At 57.5% G+C, this 19,296-nt stretch overlaps 1 protein-coding gene across 1 annotated transcript in view; it reads right to left on the reverse strand.

The window, feature by feature from the left end:
• The window catches only part of PIK3R3 (phosphoinositide-3-kinase regulatory subunit 3), a 77,847-nt gene that overhangs the window by 56,044 nt on the left and 2,507 nt on the right, over positions 1-19,296 (reverse strand). The window contains exons 3-7 of the mRNA XM_059477759.1: positions 16,404-16,499; positions 15,995-16,072; positions 7,711-7,842; positions 4,710-4,911; positions 4,260-4,345 (exon numbers count right to left, since the gene is read on the reverse strand). Of these exons, the coding sequence (XP_059333742.1) occupies positions 4,260-4,345; positions 4,710-4,911; positions 7,711-7,842; positions 15,995-16,072; positions 16,404-16,499 (594 nt within the window). The remainder of the gene's footprint in view (positions 1-4,259; positions 4,346-4,709; positions 4,912-7,710; positions 7,843-15,994; positions 16,073-16,403; positions 16,500-19,296) is intronic.

Below are 19,296 nucleotides of genomic sequence, written 5' to 3' on the forward strand. Positions count from 1 at the left end.
CGATCCCCTCCCGCTCCATGATTAATTGAACACAGGCTAAAATTAGCCCGGAGGCAGCACCCCTGGGGTCTCTCAGCAGCATCCCACTGCCCGCCGGCTGCCTGCAAGTGGGTCAGGCTGCAGCTCCCTCCCAGCTGGGCACCCTGAGTGCTTGGGGGACCCCCCTGCTCTGCTGAAGGTGGGAGCATCGCTCCTGGCTCCATGGCACAGCTCTGCACCTCCCCGCTGCTGCCCTTCCCAGAGGCTTTTCCCTCTCTGGATTCACCGGGCAGGGCTGCGTTATGAGGAGCAGCTGGGAAGGCACAAGGCTGCCTTTTGGGATGGCAGGAGTGTGGATCCCCGTCATGTTCCTCCCCATGCCTTCAGGGATCTGTTATTTTTAGCCACTTTCTCTACCTCATGTTGCTAGCTCGGCTCTGGCTCTTTTTCCTCCCCTTCCCCTGCGTTAATTTGTTTTCTCTGTATTATTTGCAGATTCGGGGAGGCAGAACGAGGTGTTTTGGCACAGGGGACCACTCAGCCATGGCTTCTTCATGCTGCTCTCCACCCAGGGTTTTGGTTGGGTTTTCTCACGGCTATTTCTAACCCACACCAGCAGCTCTGAGGGGATGAAACACCAAGGGGTAATGAAAAATTGAGGTTCCCTGTGGCCCATGTGCCAAGCCAGGTGGGAGGATGCTCATGGTTGTGCAGGGATGCTCCTGGGGAGGCAGGGCAGCACCTGGACACAGCCCCCAGCTGCACCCTCCGTGCTGGATTACATGCAATGCCTCCTGCTCCCTCCTGACCCCCTGCACATCTAAGTCTGCAACCTCCCCCGTGCCACATCAGCTGGGGAGAGCAGGGAGGCTGGGCTTTTCCCTTGGATCCAGAAGAAAGCAAACAGGGAGAAAGTTAATTAAAAACTTCAAAGCCAGATCCTTCTAATTTGGCTTAACACGGCAGTCCTGCTCAGCATTGATGCTGTCCCAGAGGTGCCTGCTGGGGCTTGGGCTGGGAAGTGCCCAGAGTGTCACATCATAGGATGTTCACGGGGTTGTCACCCACCACTGCCACCCCTGCACCCCTGCTGAGCACTGGGGATGGGGTGCCACAGAGCTGGGGCTGGGCACCTGGGCACCAGCCTTCCCAGGGACTGGATTTTGAAGCCACTGGAAGGGTGATTCCGTGGGGGGCTATTCCTCAGTTTCCCCATGGCTCAGGGCTGCCAAGGGGAAGATGTTTTCAAGGCACTTGGGTGGTGCTGGTCCCCATATCCTGGCATGATACCACTGCCCCACGTGAAGCAGGGCAGGGCTGGGGCTCCTGGGGGAAAGCAGGGGGTGTCTGCCTCAGCAGGGTCCAGCAAAACAGTGGCCCAGGTCGGGTGAGGACCTGGCACCACGGGTCCTGACCCCTCCAGCCACTGCTCTGAAGGAGGTAGGGGACATCTTCCTTGCCCACTTGGCACTCCTTTCTCCAAAAGGAGCCAAAAGTCCTCTGTTTTTTTTGCAGAAAGCTACGTCACAGGACAGTGATGCTCCTGCCCAAGTGCTCTGCTGCCTTGCTCTGCCTCCTGCCCCCGCTTTCGGGTTTTTTTGGTGGTGGGTTGAGGTTTTTTTTCAGAACTTTTGGCTGCATGGTGAGTAAAGGCATCCTGCTGTCTGAGGGCTAACGGCTTGTTGGAGAGATAATAAAGCAAAGGGGAGTAAATTAAAGTGACTATAAATAGCACCAGGAGAGGAAAAGGAGATGAAGTCATCTTCCTTCAGCTGAGCTGGTATTTGCATCACTCCTTCCCTTTGCCTTCCCCTGCCCCCTCACCCTGCTCGGGAAACAGTCATTCCCAGACACTGGGATCCTGCTGTGAGCTCTCTATGCTCTCCTGGGTCCCCATGGGGCTGAGAAATGTCCCCCTGGGGTGTCTGCCCAGTGCTGGGGACTCACTGGAGGGCACAGCGAGGTGCCAGTCACTTGTCCCCAGACTCTCTGGCAGCTTCCCTATGGATCTGTGGCTTTGCCCTATGCAAACCAGAGCAGGGCCCTATGCAAACCAGTGCCTCCAGCATGACCCCAGCGCTGCATCCAAGGAATAGCTTTCAGGAGCCATCACAAACCCATTTTCTCCTTTGCAGCTCATAAAACGGGCAGCTAAAGAGACCCCCAGGAGCAGTGCCTGGAGGAACACATGCTGCAAACCCAACAACAGCAAGTTCACCCAGAGAAGCCCCTCCAGGAACCAAATTCCATAATTAATATTTTTATTCTTTAAGATTTTAACATCCAAGACTCAAAAGCTCCCCCATCAGTCCCAGGACACATGGGAGAGGAAGGATCCTGGCCCTGCAGGAGCCTCACTGGAATCAGCAGAAAGCTTCAGATCTCTCCCCAAACCTCTCCATGCCAAGGAGGCCACTGTCCCTGCAGCCCCCAGCAGCCCCAAGCCCCCCAGCTGCCCCCTCACATGAGGTATATTTACATGAGTCAGAATGAGGTCACACCACGGTTTCCTTATGTCAGCTACCGACTCCTATTCCTGTGCTAGGCACACACACCCGTGTTATTGCAAGGTATTTATAGCTATTTTACATGTATAATTATAAAACCACAACTCCACACACACACAGAAATAATCCCGGTGCTGGGATGCAGGGGAGCGGGGCCAGGCTGATGGCAGCAGGAGCAGGACCTGGACCGCACCGCTAATAATAATTCTTTGCACTTTATATATAGCCCCTTTCATCCACAGCTCTCAAAATCGCTTTGCAGGCATTTAATTAAGCTTCCCAACATCCTAATGTGATGACAGCCAAGTAATAATATCCTCGCTTTTAGGTACAAAGAGAGGGGGGGTGGCAGGACTTGCCTGAAGTCCCACAGTGAGTCCAGGTGTCCTGTGTCCTGCCCCACACTTGTGGGATGGCCACAGGGGAGATTTTGACTCAGAAAGGTGATGAGGACCTCAAGATCCTGCTCAACCCCTCTCTTCAGTTTGGGGTGGTGACACAGATGACATTACAAAGTCTGGGGACGGCAGCAGTGACCCCAGGGACTGCTGGGCTGCAGCTGCCCATCAGCTGGATCAGCAGGTGGAAGAGACAGATGCATCCTGACAAACTCATGGGTGTGAGCTTGGGGGAGAGCAATAAATGAGATGACAGGTCTGAAAGGGCTGATTTATGAGGAATATTAAGAGTCGTAATCCAGCCTGGCCTGGCCATCCCCCAGGGAGGCAGGGTGGTGACAAGGACCCAGAGACATCACAAACCAACAGGATTCACTGAGGCCAGCGCCAACATATCTCCAAGCAGGAGGGCTGGAAGCAATTGTGCCTCTCAGGCATCCAGGCACTCAGTGTGGGGGAAGAGATGGGTCTCAGTGACAGCCTGGAGATGGGATCCCACAAGAATGGGTCTCTGTGGTGCTCCAGGTCTGAGGTTTGTGCTCCCTCCTATGTACATCCCTACTTGGATGGACCAGTTGCCCCCATCCTTGGGGTGCTGCAGAGGGCACAGGGAGCATGGGCTTTAATTTTGGACAGTGATGGGATCACAGCTGCCACCCAGCAAGAATGACACAGCAAGAGAAGGCAGCAGCAGAGCAAAAGAGTGAGGAGGTGCTGGAGACAAACACTGGTGTTGGCAATGAAAGGGGCAGGATGCAGCCCTGGGGGTGAGGATCATTAACATCTGCAGAAAAAACCACTCTCCTGACTGCTGCCCATGCATGGAGAGGTGGGGGCAAGTGCCTGTCCTCATCCCCACCCTGGAGATGCCCTGTGGGGGAGCAGCAGTGGATGCAGAGTGGGGACTAAATGTGAGTCAAAAATCATAAACCCTGATTGGATCCTGTAGCAAGTACCATCCTGCCATTTTATGGTCATGCTGCTATTTTTTTCCTCCCAGATTATACCCAGATCCCTGCTCTCTGAAACATGCTGCACATGAGCCCCCCACCAAGAGCCCCCAGCTCATACCAAGCCCACAAGGTGGGGGACCAGAAGTTGTTTGCATCACAAACCCAGGGATCAGAGAGCAATGACAGAGACATGAAGCCAGAAAACATCTGCAAACCTTCTGAGGGGCTGCAAGAAATGGCCCCAGATCAGTGTCTGTGAGGAGAAAGGAGGGAAACGGGGCAGGAAGCCAGCATGGTCTGGGCACTGCCACAGGGACAGAAGCACCTCCTCATCACTGAAACTGCCCTGTGGCTTGCTGCTGTCACTGCTCTGAATGCCAATCCCGCTGTCCCCCCTCCACCACCAGCCAGATGTCTCTTACCAGGAGCTGCTGGCAGCTCTGCCACCTCGCTGGCCATGATGAAGGACTCGAGGATCCTTGCACGGAGCTCAGGGCCTGCCTCGGTGCTGAGAGGAGAAGGGGAGGGGTGTGAGGAACCAGCAGTTCCACCTCCCTGGAGACCCCCAGCTCCCTGGAACAGCAAGCAGCTACCCCAGTGGGTCTGCTGTGGGACTGAGGCATTGCTGTGGGACCAAGGCAATGCTGTGAATCCCAGTGTGTGCATTGTGCCTGCTCACTTTGGGAACGGGTGTGATGTCTGAGCACCACAGCTGCAATGGCAGCTTCCACATCTGGCCTCCCCCTTCGGAGAACACTGTGCCTGGGGCACTGGTGGGCTGTCATACAGCAGAACCAGCTTGGCTGGGAGCAGCCTGTCCATGGGCACCCTCCTGTCACCCTCCCTGTCCCGTGCATGGCAGGGCACCTCACCTGGCAGCCCCAGGGCACAGCAGCAGCTCCCCGAAGAGCTCCCCGAGGAGCCGGGGCGAGAGGCGGCTGCGGTGGCCGCCCTGGCACAGGTGGCAGAAGTGGCGGGCGAGCTGGCGCAGGAGCAGTGCCTGGGGCTGGGGCAGGGCTGGAGGGGCCAGCAGGGCTCTGGCTCGCTGGCCACACTCCTCCAGGCCTGGGGTCTCTGTAGCAGGAAAAAAAATGGTTAGGTGGGAGGTTAGGGGCATCCCTGTGCCGCTCATGAGAGCTCAGCACCTACCAGCACACAGGGCATGAGCTGTGGTAGTTCTCTGCTCCTCCTAGAGATCCAAAAAACCCTGACCTCAACCTCTCCCAACACTATTTTTTTACAGCTCATCCCTTCCCAGACAGGCCATGGGACTTGTGGATATCCCAGGGTCTGCAGAGATTATTTCTTCGGGGTCTTGGCCACTTCTTTTTGGGGTTTGTCTAACATGTTTACCCAGTCACACCACCCCAGATCAGGCTGTCAGGTGCCTTTGGCACATTCCCACTGTCAGCACATCCAGGGAGGGAGCTCAGAGGGCTGCACCTCAAAATCCCTCAGTGCTGCTCAAATGGAGAATATTCCATGGTGCAGAGCAAAGCCATAGTAAAGGCAGAGGTGGGAAAAAGGGCACCAGCTTGAAGATCTGCTGAATTTAAAGGCTCAGCCCTCCACTGCACAAACAGTGAGCTGAGAGGGAAAAGGGGTTTTAGGAATTAAAAATAATGTGCACTTGGGCTGCAGGTGGGGCTGCAGTGAGGCTCCTGCAGCCCTCTGCATCATGGTCTCACTCCCCATGAAACACAGCACAGGGAGAGCTGACAGGGGTGCAGCTGCTTCCAATGATAGTGGAATTGCCCACATGGATAAAATCAGACAATGGCATTGCACATCACAGAACAAAAACCAAAACCACTTGCTGCCAAAACCACTGTCACGGGTGCCCTGAGCAGCCCACAGCCCACAGCCCCCACCATGTCCCCAGTGCCCTCTGGCAGATTTGGCCGGGGCTCCCTGGTCTTGTGAGCTGTGAGCTCAGCGCCCTGGGACTGCGATGCTGCCCCAGGCACAGGAAACAGCCACTCTCCAGCCATCCTCCATCCCTGCCTTGTCCCAGCCCTTTTATCTGCTGGGGACAGGGAGGTCCCCAGGGCTGGGCTGCTCTCAGCTGCCTTCAAAGCCTGGCCTGGCCGGGGGCTGACTCAGCTCCCCGCGGCTCTTTGCACCAGGACTGAGGCTTGGCCAGTGAGCAGCCAGCTCCTGACATCCATCCTTGGAGCCAGGGTGCACCAGAGCTGGAGGGCCAGGGGTCTGGGATCCCCTCCAAAGCGGGTCTGCACCCCAGCCGTGTTTGTGATGGGGTCTTGGTGAGTCCTTGTATCCAACAAGCTGCTCCTGAGGGATGTTTAGCTTCGCTCCAGGGCCTTCCCTGCCGTAATTCTGCTTTTTTTGCACCTTTTTGCACCTAGAAGATCCTGCAGGAGAAGTTTCACGGCTAAAGGGGGAATTTGAGGATGTTTTTCCCTTCCTTTTGAAGGTGGTCATCTTGATGCTCTCCCAGCTCTCAGCCTCAAGCAGGGCAGAAGAGCCTTGCAGGGCAGGCTGCCAGAACCCAGCACAGTCTCCTCAAAGACTTACATTTTAATTTTTTCTTTTAAGCCCCAGAGAAATCCTCTTCCCATTGGTTTCTGCACCGTGCTGCCCCCTCCTCCTCCTGCCCCTGTTGTGCCAGGAGCAGAGCCCGCTGCAGCACAGGCTGCAGGGAAAGGCGCTTCCCTTTGAAGTTGCTTAACGAGGCAACCCAGCTAATTGCTTCCTAATTGCGTTTTTATCCTTGGAAGGGAGGCAGCCTTTGATTTCTCCTCTGACGGGTGAGGGGAAGGCAGCTTCTCTGTGCCACCAGCCCCAGGGGTATTTCTTCTGGCTCTGTGTCTTAGCACAGGACAGGGAGGATGGGGTGGGAGTTATCCCTCACCTTCTCCCTGCGTCCCTTCTGCCTCGATGGAGGCCACAAAGAGCCCATGGCCTTTTCCCATCAGGATACGGTAGGAAAGGCCACACTGGTCTGGGTACTGGTGACCTTTTAGTGCCTCTTAAGGCAGCCAGGAATATGATCTGCCCAAGCACTAATCTGGCTTAGGATGGGGAGGTGATGCTCAGGGATGGAGGGTACTGCAGCAACTGGCAGTGAGATGAGGGCTGCTGTGGAAGGGGAAGAAATCCTGGTTTCATGAGCATTAAGAGGTTCAGGTCCTGTTGAACACAGTGGGCAAGGGTTTCCTGTGTGCCTGGTGATGCCCACGGGCCCTCAGGCTGGGAGGGGGTGAGTGGCTCTGTGGGGACTCACTTGAGATGGGTTTTGGTCTGGCCTCACTGTTGGGATGAGCCATGGGCTCTGCTGACCTGGGTATGAGCCCTGCTCTGTTTATTTGAAAAGAAATCAAATAAAACCAAAACCCTGATGGTCTTCTACATTTGCACAGAGCCTCAAAACCTTGCAGGGATCTAAAGGCACTTCCTAATGGCACTAAATTGAAAAAGCTGAGAATTTTTTGTGCCCATATAAAGCCAGGAGTTAATGAGATTACAGGAAAAAATTCCCAGGCAGCAGAGCCAAAATATTATAATAACTCTTTCTTCTGGGGCCAGCATCACCCAGCCTTGGCAGCTGCCCGTCCTGGCAGGCAGCACCTCCTCCTCCAGGCACTGCAGAGGGAGAAGACCACGCTGGGGTGGGGGCAAAGCAGCCCCCTGGATGTCCCTTCTTTCCTAGAGCATCTCCCAAATGATGCTGTGCTGCTCCAGCACAGGTGATGTTCCCAATGGCCCTTTGTAAAATCTGCCTTTAGTACAGCACTGGGCAGGGGATGGGGTCAGAGCCACCCTGGAGATGCTGGGAAGCCTTTTTAGAGGCTTCCCAAAGTTTCTCCAGCCCCACAGAGGTCCCAGGTGTGGGGGCAGCCCGTGTGTGCTTACCTTGAGCCATGTGGACCAGGTCACTGTAGAGAGCTGGAGGGATGAGGGGTGTGGGGAGCTCCTGGAGGTACCACTTGAGGGCATCTGCCAGTGTCTGGGCCTCATACAGGTCCATGTCCACAGCTGAGGCATCTGGGGAGGGAGACACAGGGAGCCCTGAGCCCATGGTTCTTCCCCCTGGCACAGAACTCTGAGCTCTTCATCCCTGTGCAGACATGGGGGCTGATTTCTGTGCCCATGCCCCCCTCTCCCCAGTGGGGCAGTGCATGATTTTACTGCCACCACTCACCCAGCAAATATTCCTGTTCCGATTTCCACTGACCCCGAGTTCCACGTGCCCAAGGAGAGCACGAGGCGGCATCTCTGCTCTGAGTAAACTGTGCATGGGACAGGGAGCCTCACCATCCCACTGGGGTCCCACTGCAGGATAGGACCCATGGGAAGAACTGAGCAACTGCCCCAGGAACCTTCCAGTTTTCAGGGCCAGGTGCCATGTGCCAACCCCAGCCCAGCAGGACCTGCTTGGAGAAGGCATCCATGGAATGGGGTTATGGTTCCCAGACAATTCAAATTGCTAAAGGCCCATGTGACCCCAGTAATCCCAAAATGGTGTGAATGTGCCCCAATTGGCATCACTTCTCCCAGGCCTGAAAGGTGCTGCCCTGGGGAGGTGGTGAAGGATGCTCCAGGAATGGGGAAAGCACAGGAGGCCACACAGCCTGGGCTCAGGGGCTCAGGGCTCCTGGGATCAGGACAGGGACAGTGCTGGGAGCAGAAATGTCCCATGGCCTGTCAGGAGTCAGGGGGTGGGATGCGTCTGTCTGAGCCCCAGGCCAGGCCAGCACAGGGACATACATTGCTTCACCCTGGTCCAGGGGGAAGAAGCCTTTCAGCATCCTTTGGTATTGCCTCATGTGTTTGTCTTGGAGGTCTCCCATCCTGGCTGGGCTGGGTGGTGGCTGTCTGGAGGGTGATGGTGCCTTTTGCAAAGATCTGAAGGTTTCAAAATCTGGCTTTGGTTCAAGCTGGACCCAAATGCAATGTTTTGAAATTCTTCTTCTTGGAGAATTTGGAGGGTGAGGGTTACAGGAGGATGGGAATAATTTAAAAAATGAACATATTTGAGATGGTCTGAAATGTTTAATTTAAAAAAAAGAAAATGAAAATTGTAATTTTCTTAAAGATGCTGTGTCAGGCCCCAAATGGCCAGGAATGACAGAGAAGAGTGTGGGCTTGCTCAGAGCAGGTTCTGAGCCCCCTTCACTCTGCTCACTGGATCTTTACCCCCTCAATGCACCTTCACTGAAATTGGAGCCATTTTGGAAGATGCTCCACCTCCCAGCCCAGCATCTTCCAGCAGAAAATGTTGTGAGCCTCCAACCACTCCAGCTGTGCTTCCTTCTGGGACAATAAACCCAAAAGAGGAGAGCAACCCTCTTTCCTAGGACAAGGCTTTAGAGGCACACATTCAGCAGGGCTGGGATGGGGAGCAGCTGGGAAAAGCTGTTTTTGAGCACCTTGACCTTGATCTCCTCTGGCTGGAGTGTCCCTGCTGTGCAGCAGGCAGCCTGGGAGCCTGCCTGCCTGCCTGCGTGGGAACACCAAGCTGCAGTGGGCCCCTTATGGCCAGGGCTTTCCATTTGGCTCCCAGACGGAGAGCAAACAGATTGGCCAATGCCCGAAGGGAAGCCTTTAACCCAGCCATTGGAGACGCTGCCTCACTGTCAGCAGCTGGGAGCTGTGTCCGGGGCAGCCTGGGGACAGCCGGGACAGATGCCACCATGAGCCATCCAGTGTGGCCAAATGTCAGCCAGGGCAAACGGGGTGCTGCCCTTTGGCACCCCAGGAAGTCACAGCATCTGCCCTTGGCATCCTCGAGGTGGGCAGGGCTGTGCCAGCTGCACCCTGGCCCCATTCTGGTCCGTGTTCATGCTTCCATCTCCCAGCCACAATTCTGGCCCTCCTTGGCTGGCCAGAAGGGTTATTTCTGCCAGGTTTGTGAGGGCATGACAGCCAGGTCCCCATGTTTGGTAGCAGTTCCCCTGGAGCTGTGAGCTGGCAGGTTGTCTCGAGCTGGGCAGGTGGAGGAGAGTGGGGTTATGGATCCCACAAGATGCTCCAACACCTGGTTTTGGCTGAACACTCACAGTGCATGGCTAAAACCCAGGGATGCTGCTGGGGGTCCCAGGGTCTCATTGCACTGCAGAGAGCTTTTCCCATCACTGCAATGCACTGAGCAAACCCCAAAGCCCACCTGCCACGAGGGTTTCTGCAGGGACCTGTCACTCGCCTTAAGGATGTTGGCACGGATTGAGGAGAGCAGCCACAAGCTGTTCCTGCGCAGGAAAGGGGCCCTGCCGGGCGCTGGCCCCAGGCGATCAGCCCCGGGCTCCACCGTGGCCTAATTAGCTTGTTTGCCTCGTTAGGCATGAGCCTGGGGGGGTGTTCAAAGGGAAGGCTCAGCCGGTTTCAAAGCGAGATTCAAAAAACATCTTTACACCCGGAGAGAGGCGCGATGGGGAGAGCAGGGGGATTCACACGGCGCTGACAGAGACCGATTGCTGACAGCACCGTTCTCCGTGGCACTGCACTAGAAGTAGCCATTAGCCTGCTGTCCCCGTCCTGCTGGAAATGCAGTGGCATCCTCCTGCCCACGGAGGAGTTCTCCTCCTGCCCCAGAGGCTGCCCTGCTGAGCTGGGCTCCCCATCAGGCTGAGAGCACAACGGGGATGCTCCGAGCTGTCCCCCAGCCGTCCCGGCAGCTCGGGGAGGCTCAGCCGGCAGCGGGGGAAGGGTTAACCCCGCAGCCTTCCCAGACAATTACCACCGTCCTGACCCCACGGATGCTGCTCTCTTCTTATCTGAGGGAAATGATAACCAGCTATAAGAAGTTAATGAAGCTGCAGGATGAGTCAATGCTCTCCTGCTGCTCTCCAGATGTTCCCATCCTTTCCCCAGGGGAATGATGGAGGAATGACGGAGGGATTCCATCTGCCTGCCATAAATAGAAGGAAAACACCCCAAAACCCCAACCTCGACCCCACACCAACCCCCTCCAACACACAACCTGCTTGCTGGCCTGCTGGCAGAGCAAGCATCTGGGGACCAGCGGCCAGCATGCCTTGCCCATGGAGGGGTGAAAAGCAGGAATAAATTTTGGACTGGGGACAGGGACTGTGGGATGACCACTGGCCCAGGGGGAAGGACTTCCAGCCTCCTCCTAGTGGCATTCCAGACCCCACATCCCAGCGGAGGCAGAAAGGTGCAGGAGTTGTGGGCTGAGTCAGGCTGGGCAGGAAATCCAGAAGCTCTCCCGCAGCTGCAGCCGGCCGGGGAGGCGTGAGTAAGGCTGAGTTTCGGTAAACGAGGAGGATGTTTGGCCACAGGGCTGTGGGGGAGGTGGGGGCTGTTCTGAAGGAGAGGCTTGAGCAGGTCCTGGTAACCAGCTGTCCCCTGCATGTGGCCACAGGTGACGCTGCTCCCAGAGCCCTGAGCCCTGAGCAGCTCGTGGGTGACAGGGTCCCTGCCCTGCCCAGCACCCAGGGCCCCCCTCCCTGGATGGGAGAGACTCCAGCAGGCTGAGCTGGGCCTTGGCCACCGAGCGCTGCTGCAGTGAGATGCTCTCAGGTGTGTGGTCCCTGTGACAGAGGGGCACCCAAACCACCCTGGCCAGGGCTGACTGAAATACCGACCTGGGAGTTTCCCTACCCCTTGCAGACCTTTTAGTTTTAGCTGTCCCTGGGTGCTAGAGAGATGTCCTTGCTGTCCAGTTGTGGGGGCTGTACGTTCCCATCCGCACGGATGCTGAGCAGGCACTCGAGCTCCAGGGCATCCCACAGTGAGGTTTTACTGGGAAACTGTGCACCAAATCAGGGAATATTTCCCAGCTTTGACTCAGCATCATTGTAGCATCTCCCAGCCAGCCTGCTGGTACCTTGTGCTGGGATTTGGCAGCTGCCAGGACACCCCCTGCCCATGCACAGGAGCTCCTGCCAGCTCCAAACACTCTCCCAGCTGGGCTTCACCCCACCGTACCCTTGGCTTGCACTCAGCCAGGGTGGGGGTGCTGGGATCCCATTTGAGGGTGCCCGCTGAGCCTGCCTTCCCCCACCTCACCTTCCCTAAGGCAATCCCCTTCCTCAGTTTTCCCAGCTGCTATGGGAGGGGATGGCAAAAACTCACCCCCAGTTCTCCCTGATAGGTCTGGCAGGGATGTCTCTGCTGCTGCCGTTTATTTACCCTTCTTTCATCACCACCAAATATAAGAGATGAGCTCATGCCTCTCGCCAGGCTCTGACGACACGGGGTTTATTTCCACTGCAGGTATAAATAAAAAGCAGTGCCGCAGGCACCGGGGCGCCTCACGCTCGGGAGGAAAGTCATCCTGGTGGAATGAGCTTGCCCAGGGGAAACCAGAGCCCTTGGGGGCCTCCGATGCCCTGTGGCATCCCAGGGATGAAGTTGGGGATGCGCTCCCTCCCTGCGCATCCACACCGTGGTGACAGGGGCAGCGGCGTGAGCCCCCCAAGCCGCTCCTCGCTCCCCGACCCTTTCTGCCTAGCAGCAGCTCCTGGCAGCCCCGGCGCAGCCCCGGGACCCACGGTGTGTCGCTAATCCCCACCGAGAGCTGACCTAATTCCCGGGCACGTGAGCGTGTCTCCAGGCAGAGCGCAGGGAGCGCGCAGGGCCGGCAGCGCGCCCGGCACGCCCGGAGACACCGGCTCCAATCGGCCGCGCTCTGCCGCCGCCTTCCCCGGCAGCCCCGCCGCTGCTGCCGGCCCTGACAACAGCGGAGCCGCTTCCCATTGCTGCGCTTGTATCTGGGGAAGGGTCTCCGTGTGTGTTTACAGCGTCTGCAGCTGCGCGCCAGAGCCCCGAGCAGAGCGCGGTTATCCAAAGCGCGGGGGAGGGTTCGGTGCTTCGCAGCCATCCCGGGAGGGCTCGGTCCCACCGGAGCCATAGGGAGCACCCACGGACCCCCGGGGTGAGCTCTCTGTGCACCGACCCCTCCAGGGAGGAGGGGTAAGGACACAGATCTTCCCTGTAAGGGGTGGCAAAGCACTGCCCGGACATTCACACAGGACTTTGCAGCCATTCCCAAGCCAAACCTCCCCCAGCTTGGGTCCTTCAGGTCTGAAGGGCTCCAGCACCCACCAGCCCACCCACAGCTCTGCTGCTACCACCCAAAGAACGTCCCAAGTGTCCAGCAGCAGCAGTGAGAAGGCTCCCTGCCACATCCCAGGTGTGGACAGAACCTGGAGCAAGCCTGGGGGGAGAAGACATCAGGTCTGGGCACTGAAGGGGCTCATACACCTCATGTCCCCGAGCACTGTGGGGTTAGTGGGTGATCTGCCCCTTCCCCGTACCCCAAACAGCCCCTGAGCTGGGGACAGCAGCCCAGGGACACAGGGGACAGCAGGAGTGATGGCAGCTGGAAACTCTTGGGGTCAGTGTGAGGCCCCACACCACAGAAATACCCCAGGGTGTGAAGCAGCTCCCACCCAGGTACTGCAGGGACTGCTGGGGGCAGCAGGGTGAAACTCTGCTTTATTCCTCTCTTTCAGCCCATACTCTTTCCCTGACACTGCAGCAGGGCTCCTGGCTGGCTCATCACCTCCCAGCCTTTGCTGAGCTCTCCCCAGCCCCCTGTGAGTCTGCAGCTTTTCTTTAAGTCCCTTTTTGGTGCCACCATGTGACTCTGATTCTCATGTTCAGTGATGCTGCATGCCCCCCTCCCCTCTCTTAATTGTTCTTGCAGCATCCATGATGGAAATACCAATTTTAGTGCACAGGCTCTGGACAGCAGTCAGATGCCACTGACCTGCAGAGTGTCACCAGTGCCAGCATGGGGACAGGCTCAGCTCAGACTGTAGAGCCATGAGGAGCCACTCTGTCCAATGCTGCCATGAGGATGGGAAACCTCATCCCAAACCTGGCTGATGATCAGCTCAGGGACTGCCCACAGGTAAGATCCCCCCCAGTAAGGGCTCTAAAAGGGCCAGGGACGGGGAAAGGGTTCAATCAGCACAACTCAGACCTGTGCCTGCACTGCCAGCCCTGGGAATAGAGTGCCCATGGGCTCCTAGGGACAGCCAGGATCTCACTTGCACAGTTCCTTGTGTCCCAAGGTCCTCCTCTTTCTTCCCACTGGAAATTCAGACTCTCTTTTAGTGCAGAAAACAAGCTGAGTTCTCCAACACATTGAGACATGGGGGGTAGAAAACCAACATCTGAACTTTTCCAGCCCTTGCTCCTCTTCCCTTGCACTCTCTAGCAGTTTTCCTTCCACCCCTGCCAAACACCAGTGGGATTTGGGCATTCACAGGGAAGCTGAAACCCCCAGTGGGCACCTGCTTTTCCCCCCAGCCCAGACATGGTTTGGTTCCAGCAGCCACCAACCCTGGCTCTGCTTTGTCCCCATTCCCCGGGATGAAGCTTGTCCTTTGCAGGCAGGCTGCTGGCAGAAAGAGGACACACTGGGAGGGGAAGGGAAAACCAGCAGGAACACGGGAGGAAGGGAGATGTGACTCTGTCTTCTCACCCACAGGGCAAGCAAACTCCAATGTTCCAGCACGGCTGTTCTACTCCACTGAATGCAATGATAGCCCTTGTATGGGAGACAAAGCAGAGATGCTCTCCTGCCCTCCCCAGCCCAGAGTGGGCTCCAGAAGGGTCCTGGGGAAGCACCCCTGGCTCTGTGCTCTGCAGGAGGTTGCCATAGGAGCAGGCTGCCAAGCTTGGCGTCTGCTGGGATGCTTGACTCGGGCAGGAACGTCATTCCCATCCTGCTGCAGAGCATCCCTCTGGCATGGCTGAGCATCAGCCCCTTCAGCTGAGAGATAACAAGTGTAGGACTTGTCCTTCCCCCTCTGGGGAGCTCTGGCTTTGCCCAGCTCGGTGTTGCTGAGCACAAGGGGCAGCCCCCTACAGTGCCTAATTAAAGATTTCAGACCCTGAGGAGATGTGGGCTTGAGAGTATCAAATCTCTCACGGCTGCTGGTGTTTTTAAAGGACTTTCAAATGTTTTGAAAACCACAATGGCATTTCTCTGACCAGTGCTGGGCCCTGCCATGGGAGATGGACGGACCTGGACAGACATACCAAGTGCCCAAAGCTCTGGCCAAGCCAGTGGGGCTGGGAGGATCTCCTAAGGCTGAGTAGGATTTTGGCAGCAACTGCAGTGGTGCTGCTCTGTGGGGAGCCCTGGACCTGCCTGGGATGCTGCACCCGCTGCATGGGAGGAACAGAGGACCCATAACTCCTGCTTGGAAACCACACCATCCTTCTCGTGTTGGCACTGCTGCCCATGCCCAGCCTAGGCACCACCAGTGCCCAGGGCAGCCCAGGGGATTGCTCTCGGATGCCTGCACCTCCTGCAGAGCTCAGACAGTAAATATGGCCCGGGCTACAAGGCTGTGAAGAAAAGCATCCACAGGAGAAGAGTGGGGTGGTGGGGTTAGTGCCCCCAGCCCCCATCACCACCGCAGCCCTGCTCGGGGAATGAGGAAGGAGCATCCCTGCGAGCTCTCCTCTCCTCTTCTGCATCCCTCCTTCCCCGCCCGGCGGGACTCGGCTCCCGGTGCGCGGGAAGCGATGAGGTCATGGTGCTTAATATAGCGATTTCATCACAGCCCTTCTCCCCAGCAACACCGCCCGGCTCCCGCCGCCCCCCGGCCGGCAGCGCCCGGCATGCGGCGGGATGCGGGCCCGGCCCTCGGTGGGGCCGCCCGTGCCTGGAGTCACAGTGCCGCCCTCTGGGCACGGCGGCCGCAGGATGGGGATGCTCCCTGCACCCCCCAGCCCCCCAAAAACCCAGATCGGAGCGGCACGCTGGATCCACCGCGTCCCCCCCGCCCCGCCGTGTGCCATCCTATCCCAGCCGCGGGTTTAGAGGCAGGTACGGGGAATTGTTTTTCTCCTTCCCCCCACCCTGCTCATGCCCTTAAGTCCTGCAAACAGCTTCCCATTCTTGTAAATAATGAGCTTTCCCTTTCCTCTTTCTTTTCCCTATCCCCAAGACGCTTTCTCCCTGCCCTGCTTCTTAGATACAAACCCTATAGATTTAAAAAATCAAGTATTTTTGTCCCCCTCCACCCCCCAAAAACATTCTCCTAAAGCGCCCCTGCCCTGCACCTGCATCACTTTTATCTGCATCACACGGGCAGAAGAGGGGGTCGGCATGCAGGCAGGGCCGCACAGAGCTGGGATTAGGGGATGTTGGTGCTGTAACCCCTCTTTGCCAGGGCAGCATCGCCCCCACAGCCCCCTTCCCTCCGGGACTCACCAGCCAGGAGCGCCTGCTTCAGCTCCGCATCCCCCAGCGCGGCGGGGCCCGGCCTGTAGAGCACCTCGCTGTCGGGCCCTGCGACACAGCCCGGAGAGAGGGGTCAGTGCCGAGCCCACCGACACAGCCGGGAGAGAGGGGTCAGTGCCGAGCCCACCGACACAGCCCGGAGAGAGGGGTCAGTGCCGAGCCCACCGACACAGCCGGGAGAGAGGGGTCAGTGCCGAGCCCACCTCGCCCTTCCCGACACGGGGCAGGCGGAGGGGCAGGGAACACCGCGCTCCCACCCTGCCCTGCCCCGGGGGCTGGGGAGAGCTTTGGCTCCGGGGATGCTCTTGGGGCGCTCTGAAGCGGGCAGGGCTCTGTGGGCACCCGGGTGTGCCCTAGGCTGTGCCCTGGGTGTCCGTACCTTGTTTTTCCAGCGCCTCGATGAGCCTGGCCACGGTGTGCAGCGCCTGCTCGGGCAGGGCCGGGTGCTCGCTCAGCTCTGCCTGCCCGGGATGTCCTGCGGTGAAAAGAACGGGAGAATGGGTTTGGAAATTCCTGCCCGCAGGAATTCCGCTTTCCTCAGCTGCCCCAGGACAGGATCAAGCTGCTGCTTTGGCACAGCCACAACCAACACTTTGGCTCATGCATGTCTAATTTGGGAGCAGTTCTCCCTTTATTTTATCCTCTTTTTGCAATAAGAGTCACCGTTGGGGGCTCAGCTGCTTGCTGAGATGCAAAGACCTGCTCAGGCATGTGCCCTGTCCGTGGGGAGTGTCCCATCCTGGGCATGGAGATGCTCCAAGCCCAAACACCTTCCCCACCTCTGTTGCCAGGGCAGTGGGATGAGACTGCCCCTGCCATCACCCACAGTGACATGGGGCAGGAGCTGGGGACACAGAGCAGTGCCCAGCACAGACACGGCTCTCTGCAGCTCTCACCTGCTTGGGCTCTCTGCTGTGCACAGCAGGGTTGAGCACAGGCCCAGGGAGCAGCCAGCCTCCCCTTGGCTGGTGCAGACCCCCCTCAGCCCCTAAAAACCCTTCATCCAAACAGGGGTCAGCACAGACCCCCGTGTGCTGCTCACTCCTGGGTTTTAGAGCAAGGACACCTCAGTGCAGACCATGGCAGAGAGGAGCAAAGCCCTTGACAGGCAGGAGAGCAGCTCTCCTTACTTCAGGGCATGTTGTATCCATCCATCCATCCATCCATCCATCCATCCATCCATCCATCCATCCATCCATCCCTCTTTATCACCCCAGCTGATAAACCCCTCCTGTGTGGGTTAAACCCAGCAGAGATCCTGGCAGGGCAGTGCTGGGATTTCTCCCTGCTCTCTCTTTGGTGGCCTTGGGAACCCAGAACAGCAGGGGCAGGGGCTGCACACACAGAGCCGTGGTGGCTGCTGCTGCATGGACAGCCTGTGGAAAGGCCAAAATAAATATGAGAGGGACTTTAGGCAGGGCCAAGCTGCCTTCAATTTTCTGCAAAAACCACAACCTGGCTGCAACAGGTAGATCCAGGCTCTCATCCTCACCACGGTGGTGCCCTGGTGCTCTCTGGAGAGCAGATAATGATGCAAACCTGCCACTCCTGGGTGGCTGATCCAGTCCTCAGGCATGGCCACGACCCCCAAGCACAGCAAGGGGGTCCCCTCTGCCACCCATTGAGGGTGTGTTGGGAACAGGGAAGATTTCAGGGTTAAAAGCAAAGTGCATCATGTGAAGCTCATGCAAAAATGTCCCCACTGCATGAGTGGTTTCGTAATTAAGGAAACTGGGCTTTTCCTCCAAACCAGTGGCTTGGGGAAGAGGTGATGACTGCAAAAAAATAACTTTCTCCTGACTGGGAATGGCAGGAATGGCCCCAAGCTGTGCCACGCTGGACCCCAGCATCCTGATGCCCCAGGGGAGGTGGAGGTGGAGCCTTGGGGCAGTGGTGCTGCCCAGGACAAGTCAGGGGCAAAACAGCCAGCGAGATCCCCTGGGACTCGGATCTGCTGCAGAGCCATTTTCGGGATGTTATTTAATTAAGAGAAGGACCATTCCTCCCTGCAGAGCCAGCCCTGGCTCCAAGGCATGGCTGGGACATGCAGTGTCTGTCATTCAGGGCTTCCTCCGTGGGCTGAGCCAGCCCAGGGTCCCTGAGTGGCACCAGGGCTCGGTGGGAACTGAGGGCACTGAGGTGGGGGAAATGGGATATGCTGCTGCCACAGAAATATAAATTTGGGTACTTTTTTGCCAGAAAAACGTCCCTCAAACCTCGATCTGGAAATGGAATCAGTATGGGAAAAATTAAAAAAAAAAAAACCAAACAAAAAAAAACCACCAAACAAAAAAAACCACAAACCAAAATTTCTCAAACCAAAACAAAAGTAGCTTCTCTTCCAAGAGGACGTTGGAGATTTTTACTCGAAGGGGAAGCCTGTGAGCTGGGAGGTTTGGGTTTAAACTGACACAAAATGGCACACACTGCTCCTGTGCTGCAGGAAGACGTGGTTGTGGGACAAAACATCCTCTGGTGAGGAGCCTGCACACCCTGGCATCACCCCAGGTAGGGGCACCCCATGGCTCAGCACTGGGAAGGCAGCACCCAGTGTCCCCCTGACAGCAGGGCTAGACACCTGGCCATGGCCAGAGCACGTCCTGCAGCCTCCCCAGCCTACCCCAAAACCTGGCAGTAGGGCTTTATTTATTCCCTACTAAAAACTATTGATTTGACATTTTTAAAATGTTGTTATCCTTTCACCTGAGTGCACGCAGGGCTGGGGTGCCTACACTGAGACCTTCCTGGTGGGCCGGGCTCTCCGGCCAGGATGCGCTTCCTGCTGCGGACATGCCTCGGTTTGCAGGGAATCTCCACATCATCAGCACCTCTGGGCAGGGGTCCCTGGGCACATTTCCCTTGGAGAGGAGCCCGTGGCACCCCCTGTGTGAGAGGCAGCAGAGGCAGGAACAAGAAGGTGGCTTCACCTTTCCTGTGAGCAGGGCTGGAGAGCCCTGGGGTCTGCTCCGCTCTGCCCCAAAATCTCCACACAGCACTGAGTTTTCCAGGGCTCTGCCTGCTGAACACTCAGAGGGCTCACCTCTGAGCTGGGCTGGCCAGGGGCCTCAAACCCCTCGTCTGGAAGGATAAACACCCCCAGAAAGTGGCCTCCACCCTCCTGCAAATCCAGCACGTAGCTGCACACGGAGCCTCACCAGTGCTGCTGGGACTGCGGCTGCCGTGGCGCACTGGTCGGGGAGGAGCACCTGCATTTTGGGGAGGGGAGGTGTGGGGGGCCCAGCTTCCTTCCCATGTGGGGAGCTGCACGGCAG

The sequence above is a fragment of the Ammospiza nelsoni genome, chromosome 9 (assembly GCF_027579445.1).
Source record: "Ammospiza nelsoni isolate bAmmNel1 chromosome 9, bAmmNel1.pri, whole genome shotgun sequence".
Taxonomy (NCBI): domain Eukaryota; kingdom Metazoa; phylum Chordata; class Aves; order Passeriformes; family Passerellidae; genus Ammospiza; species Ammospiza nelsoni.